The 9,785-nt window shown below is 35.1% G+C and overlaps 1 protein-coding gene across 1 annotated transcript; it reads left to right on the top strand.

Moving 5' to 3' along the window:
- On the top strand, positions 1–5,362 carry LOC138902348 (uncharacterized). The gene is made up of 6 exons (XM_070190204.1): positions 1–391; positions 533–956; positions 1,017–1,385; positions 1,800–1,975; positions 2,615–2,805; positions 5,207–5,362. Exons 1-6 carry the CDS (start codon positions 1–3, stop codon positions 5,360–5,362), a joined length of 1,707 nt encoding a protein of 568 aa, XP_070046305.1.
- The last annotated feature ends 4,423 nt before the right edge of the window (positions 5,363–9,785 follow it).

The raw sequence follows: 9,785 nt of genomic DNA, 5'->3' as shown, positions 1-9,785 counted from the left end.
ATGACTGATATTGCCTCTACTTCAGGAAGCAAATCAGAACCTCAAATTGTTGTTACTCATATTCAAAGACCCCCTGATATTCAGGATTTTAAATTTAAATCTTTTGTTGACTTAGAAGAATTTCTTGATAAAAAGTTATCCGGTTTGAATATCAAACCCACTGATTTATCAAATAATTTTGCTGATAAATTAGATTCTACTTTTGACTATAAAAAGGATGTTTTGTCAGAGTTTAATAAACTCAAAAGTTACCCCAAAAAGAATAGTAAGTTTGCAGATAGCAGATACGCTGATAAACCCAGAATGCAGACTTATTATTACAATCGTCCAACTCCTCAAGATGTTTTAATAGAGGAACGTGATTGGAATCAGACTAATACGTCTTACAGTGGTTCCGAAATCTACGAATGGAATCTTGATGGTTTGACTGATAGGCAATTGACTATTCTTGTACATAGAATGCTTATGTATGCAACTATCTGTAAGAGTGTGAAAAATACAGATAGAAATATTTGCACAATGATTGTTGCAGGTTTTACTGGCCAACTACGTGGCTGGTGGGATAATTATTTGTCTGTCGAAGAAAGGGCAATGGTTATTAACGCTAAATCCATTGACGAAGGAGTTGATAACTTAGGCATGGCCCTAGTGGCAAATAGGGAAGATGCTGTTTATACCCTTATTCTTACTATTTTAGAACACTTTAATGGTAGATTTACCAATCAGAACGAGACTGTTCGTACTCTCCTTAATAGCCTTAGATGTAAGACTTTAAGTGAGTTTAGGTGGTATAAAGACACCTTTATGAGTAGAGTGATGGAACTACCAGAAAATAAGTTTGAACATTGGAAAGCTAAGTTTATAGATAGCCTTCCCTCTTTATTTGCTGAAAGAGTTAGAAAGATTTTAAGAGGTAGTTATGGTGAAATTCCATACAGAGACTATACCTATGGTAAGTTAATAGGAATTTGCACACAGGAAGGGTTAAACATGTGCAATGAATTAAGATTGTCCAGACAGCTTAAAATGGATAAGCTTAAAGAAATAAACCAATTAAGGGACTTTTGCACCCAGTTCGATTTACCCGAGACTTCTACTCATAGGAAGAAGAAACATAAGTATCATAGATACCCCAACCAAGACAGTCCTTATAGGAGAAAAAGATCTAGATATAGATCCAAAAAAGAACGAGAAGCTAAGAAAGCCCATCGTAAGGCTACTAGATTTACCAAAAATAGGTCTAAGCGAGATCTTGCTGACATTAAGTGTTATAAGTGTGGTAAATTTGGCCATATAGCTCCAAATTGTAAGCTTCAAAAGCTGAAAACCTTAGGACTCGACGATGAGTTACGTGATAAGGTTTATGGTTTGTTATACACTTCTGGATCAGAATCAGATTATTATTATTCTGAGTCAGAATCTGAAGCTGAAATTGATTTACTTGATTTATCTGATAGTGATAAAAATGTTGATAATACTTGTACAACTTGCAAAGGTGATATATGTACTTGTGATGATGAATTTTATAAATTACAATCACAATTTGAATATCTAAACATGAAAACTATTACATCTGATAATGTAATAGAACTTTTAAAAGAAGTTACTGATGAAAAACTTCGCGAAAAGATTATTAATTTGGCTGCTAGTTCAAGTTCTAATTCAAGTTCTAGTTTTGCAAAACCTTCTGAAAAAGAATTTGAATATTCCCCGCCTTATTCTTTACTGGAGGTTAATAACCGTCTTTTAAATAAAAATACAACTCCATCAAGAGATTCTTCTTTCGATGATTTAAAAATTGAAGTTGAAAACTTGAAACGAGAGATCAAATCTCTTAAACAGAATCAAATGATTTGTGATCATAGGATTACTCAAATTGAGAAAATTAATTCTCCAGCTGAGAAATCTAATGATAAAAACAAAGGCATTTTTGAAAATGATATTGAAGAAAAACCTATTAGTCTTAATCCTAAACATGATATGTTTTTAGGAATGATGCAAATTATTACTGCTAATAAATGGTATATTAAATGTACTATTCTCATTGATAATAGTTTCTCTATTACAAATATTGTCATGATTGATAGTGGAGCAGATGTTAGCTGTATTCAAGAAGGTTTAGTACCTACGGAATATTTTCAAAAAACTACTCATATGGTTAGATCTGCATCAGGACATGCTTTAGATATAAAGTATAAACTTCCTAATACGGGTATTTATCAGAATAAAATCTGTATTCCTCACTTCTTTTTCTTGGTAAAAAACCAGTTATACCCTCCAATTATACTTGGAATACCGTTTATTAACGTCGTTTATCCTTTTACTAGCATAGACTCAAAAGGTTTTACTGCTACTTATAAGGATAAAGAGATAAGTTATACTTTTGTTACAGATCCAGTAACTAGAGATATTAATGCTTTAATTGATATGAAGCAAAAACATGTTGATTCTTTACAATTAGAATTGTTTAGTATGAATATATTTGATACTTTAAATTCTACTAAAATACAAGAAAAAATCAAATTGATTTCTGAGCAGATTGCTGTTGATATCTGTGCCGAACATCCTAGTGCTTTTTGGAATCGAAAAAAGCATATTGTTACTCTTCCATATGAAGATAATTTCACTGAGGATGATATTCCTACTAAATCTCGACCTTGTCAGATGAATGCAGAATTGGTAGAATTTTGCAAAAAAGAGATTGATAGTCTGCTATCAAAGGGTTTGATAAAACCCTCAAAATCTCCTTGGTCTTGTACAGCTTTTTATGTTAATAACGCAGCTGAAAAGGAACGTGGTGTTCCTAGATTAGTCATTAATTATAAGCCCTTGAATAAATATTTGAAATGGGTTAGGTATCCTATTCCTAATAAAAGAGATTTATTGTCTAGATTATATGACGCCAATATATTTTCAAATTTTGATTTAAAATCTGGTTATTGGCAGCTTCAAATATTTAAAGAGCATACTTATAGAATTGCTTTTAATGTTCCATTTGGGCAATATGAATGGAATGTTATGCCTTTTGGTTTAAAGAATACCCCTTCAGAATTTCAAAAAATTATGAATGATATTTTCAACCCCTATCTAGACTTCGTCATTGTTTATATTGATGACATTTTGGTATTTTCCAAAACACTTGAAATGCATATTAAGCATTTAGATATTTTCAAAAGAATTGTTATACAAAATGGTTTGGTTATCTCAAAACAAAAAATGAGTTTATTCCAAACTAACATTCGATTCTTAGGACATTATATTTGTCAGGGAAAGATTACTCCTATTCAAAGATCGATAGATTTTGCTTCAAAATTTCCCGATGTTATTACTGATAAAACTCAGTTACAAAGATTTTTGGGAAGTTTAAATTATATTTCGCCTTTTTATAAAGATCTGTCGCGTGATTTAGCCCCCTTATATGATAGGCTAAAAAAGAATTATAAAAATCCTTGGACTGATAGTCACACTATTTTAGTTAAAAATATTAAGCAACGTGTTAAATCTTTACCTTGCTTAACCCTTGCTAATCCTGCATGGCAAAAGATTATAGAGACTGATGCGTCTAATATTGGTTACGGAGGGATTTTAAAACAGATAAATCCCAATGATAAACACGAATATCTGATTAGATTCTACTTTGGTAAATGGTCTAAAGCCCAGAGAAAATACGCAATTGTGGAACATGAAATGTTAACGATAGTAAAATATATTTTAAAATTTCAGGACGATTTATACAACCAAAAGTTTTTGATAAAAACTGACGCACAATCTGTTAAATATATGTTTAACAAAGATTTTAAACATGATGCCTCAAAAATGATATTTGCAAGATGGCAGGCTCAATTGGCCCCTTTTGATTTTGAAATACAATATAAAAAGGGAATTGATAATTCCCTGCCAGATTTCTTATCTCGTGAATATTTACAGGATGGAACCCCCCTGGGGTAGGGGAAGAGGTAGAGGCTGGGGAAGATCATCCCCACAGTCCAAAGGAAGGGCATCACCTTCGGGATCGTCATATGGATCCTCATCAAACTCCCCAGTTATACAAATGGGAAGAAGGAGTTTAGTCAATGAGAGGATATCTCTCAGAGAAAAATCATCAATTGGACCATCCGTCCATCTGGAAGATAGTCCGTTATACGCACATTTGCAGGCATATTTGACTGCTCAAAAACAGAAAGATACTTCTGTTAAGCAAAGTGATACTTTTGCTTCCATTACTAAAGATGACAATGATGATATCAAGTCATACGAGAAAGTGCCAAAAAGAGAAATGATATTTCTCTTAGAAAACTCTGACATTCAGAGAAAAGAAGAACCGTGGAAGATATTCCAAAGGTATTTGATAAATGGGTTATATTATCCGGGTGAGTCATATAAAACCCGTTCCTACTATGAAATGATACTAACCAGTACTGGAAGTGCAGATTTTCAGCACTTTTCTGGGTATAGCACAAACGAGAACGTTTATAACTTCTCGAAGATTATAATTAAACAGATTATATCTGTTGAAGACTGGGGTATATCCACAATGAAGGAAAGGCAGATAAGCCTTAACCAAAATAAAATGAATTTTACTTATTGGGATTATATCCAAGCTTTTGATAAAGTATTATACTACAATAATGATAGGCACAAACATACTTGGTTTATAAAAGTATGTGCAAAGATATTTGCAACAACTGTTCCTAATTGGTTTCTAAACTGGTGGTCATACCACGGTCCAACAATAAAGATTTTACCAGATCCATTTCTCATGTTATACAAAGAATGGATAAAAATTTCTCCTTTTATTAACGATTTATATCACGCAGATCATATCTGCTACCCAGAAAAAATTAACCAAATATATTTCTTTCTGGAATTTTCTATCCCTTGGATACACAAATGGAATCCAGAAGTCGGATTCACTGAAGAACAAGTCCCCTGCTTATATAGGACTTTTTACAACAATTTTTGGGACAAGTTAATGAAGAAGGATCCCAAAACAAAGACCTTATATGGTCAAGAGCTCTTGGATTCAATCGAGATGAAGATCCAAGAATATTCCAGTAAACCTCAGAAAGAGGTAATTGATGACAGTTCAGTGAGGCATATTGCCAGAAGGATCTCCTTTCAAGAAGGAGATAAAACAGAGATGATTAATAGTTACTTGGAAGAGGTTAAAAGAAATTTACTGTCTTCCATTAATCAATATGAAAAGTCAAATACGTCAATGCAAAGTGAAACAAGCAACGATGATATTGCTGAAGATTCTCAGCCCATTGAAGCAGAAAGGATATTATCTGAAGAAGACTTACATGATGCAGAAGAATTCATCCACAAATTGAAAAAAGCGGAAAAGAAACCAGCACAGTGAAACAGCTGGACCCCACTCAAACAGTGAAGCCGCCGGACCTACAGCATAGTGAAGCCGCCGGACCCACTCGAACAGTAGATACATTGTTCATCAACAGTAAATACACTGTTTCAATAGTAGAAACACTGTTACAGGGACCCACGGGGACCCACTTTTACTGTTCATAGATTCTTTTTCTTTTTCTATTTATAGAAGTCATTCGTTCATTTTTAAGAGGCAGACGTTGAGACTCCCTCTCTCTAGAACTCTCTCTCTCTCTCTCTCTCTCTCTCTAAGTGTAAGTAAAGAGTTAGTTTGAAGTTTGTAGATTGTAATAGAAGAACAAGTAAATAAAAGTTTTCAGTTCTTCATCTTCAGGGCCTTGCTTCTTGGCCACAAGGTACATACTTCTGTCTTTCTTAGTTTAGTTTTTCTTCTAGTCTCTCCTCTCTGGCCGTGACGATGTCCGGCTAAGAGACTTCATATCTATGTTGAGTATCTAACTTCTCTCCTATATACACCATGAAAGCGACGACATCTATTAAAATATAAATGAGTTTTATATATAGATTTTTGACTTGGTGTCAAGATGGTTGGTACAGTCTAATATAACACTGCTCTTATTGGCTTTGCCTTAGTGGCTTCGTCTAGCCAGCTGTGAACCTCAGCCCGATAAAGGAGTTAAAAGGGCATCTTCTTTCACGGTTAGAACTGCTAGACACATAAACTCAATAAAAGTATGTATTATATTATGACAGACCCCTTGCTTGAGTAAAGGTTTTTAACCTTCCATACAGTCATTAAACTATATATGAAATTCAAGTATATTTCAATTCTTATCCTTACTGATTGTGCGGATTACCGCCAGCCTTTAAATATAAGGGTACTGAATTAGCTAGATTAAGAATTCTCAAATATGTTAAAATAGAAATCTTTAACTGGTGGAAACCTTCCAGGCATATAAAAGCCAGATGTGAGGTGTGAAACAAGTCCAGTTTCCCGGTCAAACGGTGATTTCTGTTTTAATTTAATTGAGAAGGCATGGCGGATTACCGCCTGCCACTTGATCCTGTTAAAATAATAATAATAATAATAATAATAATAATAATAATAATAATAATAATAATAATAATAATAATAATAATAATAATAATAATAATAATAATAATAATAATAATAATATTAATAATAATAATAATAATAATAATAGGAAATGAAACTAAGGTAGTTAATTTATGAGAAAAACTCAATCCTTCCGACCAGAGAACCCAGAATAACCGATCTCATAATTTCATGTAATAATGCTGGAAACCAACACAATATCAACAACGAATTCAACATACACACTCCATTGCGGCGCGCAATCCAATCCCACCATACACCCATAATCCTCCTTTATTTTGCCATAGTATCATTTATCAATATCAAGAATCACGTATATAAATTGTAGCAGCGCGCAACCCGATCTCACCATATAATCATAATCAATGTCATAATCCTCCCGTATTACACCATATCATCATTTATCAATATCAAGTATTACATACACAACTGTTGCGGTGCGTAACCCGATCCTACCATATCATTATAATCAATATCAAAATCCTCCCTTATTCCACCATATCATAACCGTTGCAGCGTGCATCCCGATCCATAAACATTGTCAATAAAAGCAATCAATTCAACATTTCAATTTACAAGAATCTCTACAATTAAGGAATATAAAAGTAAAGCAATAAAAGAACCGCATACTAATTAAAGGAATGCTACAAATAGTACAAAAGCAACAAGACAAGCGAAGTACGTGACAATTAAGGTGTGCAAGTAAGACAATTAAGGCAAGTAGCACATAACCATGGAGTCGTGGAAAGAACGAACAATTCAATACAAGAATAATTAATGACAAGTAGCAAATTACGGCATAGAAAGCAATTAAATCATGTAACAGTTAAGGCATGGAGTGAGATAATTTATGGAATACGAGAAAGACATGGAAACAATTATTTTGACGACGTATATACACTCGTCACCTCGCATATACATCGTTTCACACATAGTTCACATAACAAGTAGTTCAAGGGTTCCTAATTCCCTCAAGTCAAGGTTAGACCCAATACTTACCTTGCTCCGCAACTCAAGCAATCACTAAATCACGGCCTTGCCTTTTTAACAAGCCTCCAAACCAATTAAATCTAGCAAATTATTGACCAAATGATTCAAAATAAGCTTTAAAAACTACCCACAAATGAAAGATATTCAATTTAGATCCTTTTGAAAAAAAAGTCAACCCCGCCACCCGCTTGGTCAAAATCAAGATTCGAACCAAAATCCGATCACCCATTCACCTACAAGCCCGGTTATGTGATTTGTTTTGAAATTCGACCCTAATTCGAGGTCTAAATCTCAATTTTACAAAAATCCCCCAATTCTATAAATACCTAATTTCTACCATGAAAATCCTAAATTTGATGTTGAAATCTCATGAAATGTAATGGGTAATTAAAAACAATGGATGAAAGTCACTTATCAATGAATTTATGAAGAAACGTGTCATGGAAAATCGCCTCTAGGGTGTATAGGGTTGAGAAATTGTGAGAAATGAGCTAAATCCTATTTTCTCCCTCTTTTACCCATATGTGGATGTCGCAACTGCGATGTCTTGTTCGCAATTGTGAACACCGCATTTGTGAGACAAAGGTCGTAAATGCGAACCCTATCACGGAAGAGAAGAAGTCTCAAATGCGACATTGAGGTCTCAAATACGAACCCAGAAGTATCGCAAATGCGACCCATAACTTCGCAAATGCGAAGCAAAACACTGGTGGTCAGTGATCACAATTGCGACCACTTTCTTTGCAAATGTGAAGGTCCACTATCCGCAAATTCAAACTATTTCTCGCAAATACGAGATTCACTAAGCCCAGCCCATGTTCGCTAATGCGATTCATTCTTCGCAAAAATGAGGCTCGCAATTGCAAGATAGACCTCGTAATTGTGAGATCTACAATAGATCACCAGCACTGGTATTGCACCAGCAAACTTTTTCTTTGCAAAGCGCATCTGAAACATGTCTGAAACTCACCCGAGCCCCTCGGTGTAATGACTCAACCGGTCATTTTGGGAAATTAGCAACATGTTCGACGGCTTAAGGTCTCGAGAAGCTTCGTAATATGTATTATGACTTGCGTGTGTGGTCGAGATTAGTTTTCAGATGATTCAGGATTTAATTGAAAGAACAATTCTTATTTTTGAATCTTAAATGAAAAGAGTTGACTGGAATTTGGCTTTTGCTTAGACGACTACGAAATGGCATTTTGATGATTTCAATAGCTTCGTATGGTGATTTTGGACTTAGGCGTGTGTCCAGATTTGGATGTGGAGGTTTGTAGGGTAATTTGATACATTTTGGCGAAAGTTGGAAAAGTTAAAGTTTTGGAAGGTTGAAAGGTTTGACCGAGAGTTGACTTTGGTGATATCGGGGTTGGAATGTGATTTCGAGAGTTGGATTAGCTCTGTTATGTCATTTGGAACTAGCATGCAAAATTAGGCATCATTCCGGGTTGATTTGATATGTTTCAGCGCGAGTTTTAGAAGTTAGAAGATTTGGAAATTTATAAGTTCAATTCGTGGTGCGATTTGTAGTTTCGACATTGTTTGATGTGATTTGAGACCTTGATCGGGTATGTGTTATGTTATAGGACTTGTTGGTATATACGGATGAGGTCCCGAGTGGCTCGAATGAGTTTCGGATGGGGTTCGGACCGTTTGGCCCCTTGTTGGAGTTGCTGGATTTTTTGGTTGTTGGTTCCTTCGAACCTGCGCATTTTGGACCACAGGTACGTGCTCGCAGAAGCGGAGGAGAATGCATAGGAGTGCGCCTGGGTGAGCTGCGCGTGTGCTCGCATGAGTGATATCTAGCAGTGCACCTGCACTTGTGCAGAAGCGAGACCACTTCCATAGGTGCGATGAGGCTGCTGGCCAGTGTGCTCCACAGAAGCGAAGCCTGTGTCGCAAAAGAGACTCCGCAGGTGCGATTAGATTCTTGTAGAAGCGGAACTGGGCAGTGCATTTGGGGGTCGAAATTGGCCATTGTCTTCATTTTCTTTTGAGATTGAAAACCTCGATTTTGGGCGATTTTGGAGGAGTTCTTCACTACTTTGACTTGGGTAAGTGTTCTATATCCGGAAGTGATTATATTTCATGATTATATGGTTATATTCATCATTTTATTTTGAATTTAATGGAAGAAATTGAGGAAAAGTTTTAAAATCTCCTGAAAATATAAAATGAAGACTTGGAGGTCGAATTGTTGTCGGAATTTGTTAATTTTGGTATGGTTGAACTCGATATCGAATAGGTGTTCAATTTTTGTAATTTTGGTCGGGCTCCGAGACACGGGCCCGGGTCAACTTTTTAGAGCAAATTTTTAATTCTTAGCTAAGAG

This window comes from Nicotiana tomentosiformis, chromosome 12 (genome assembly GCF_000390325.3).
Source record: "Nicotiana tomentosiformis chromosome 12, ASM39032v3, whole genome shotgun sequence".
NCBI classification, from domain to species: domain Eukaryota; kingdom Viridiplantae; phylum Streptophyta; class Magnoliopsida; order Solanales; family Solanaceae; genus Nicotiana; species Nicotiana tomentosiformis.
This window is presented reverse-complemented; position numbering and strand designations above follow the sequence as displayed.

Bases quoted from the DNA above. Each gene is read 5' to 3' on its own strand.
- LOC138902348 (XM_070190204.1), top strand. From the start codon at position 1: ATGACTGATATTGCCTCTACTTCAGGAAGCAAATCAGAACCTCAAATT. The intron at 392-532 runs GTTCCGAAATCT...TGATTGTTGCAG, and splicing joins GACTAATACGTCTTACAGTG to GTTTTACTGGCCAACTACGT. The intron at 1,386-1,799 runs ATCAGAATCAGA...TGATTTAAAAAT, and splicing joins GGTTTGTTATACACTTCTGG to TGAAGTTGAAAACTTGAAAC.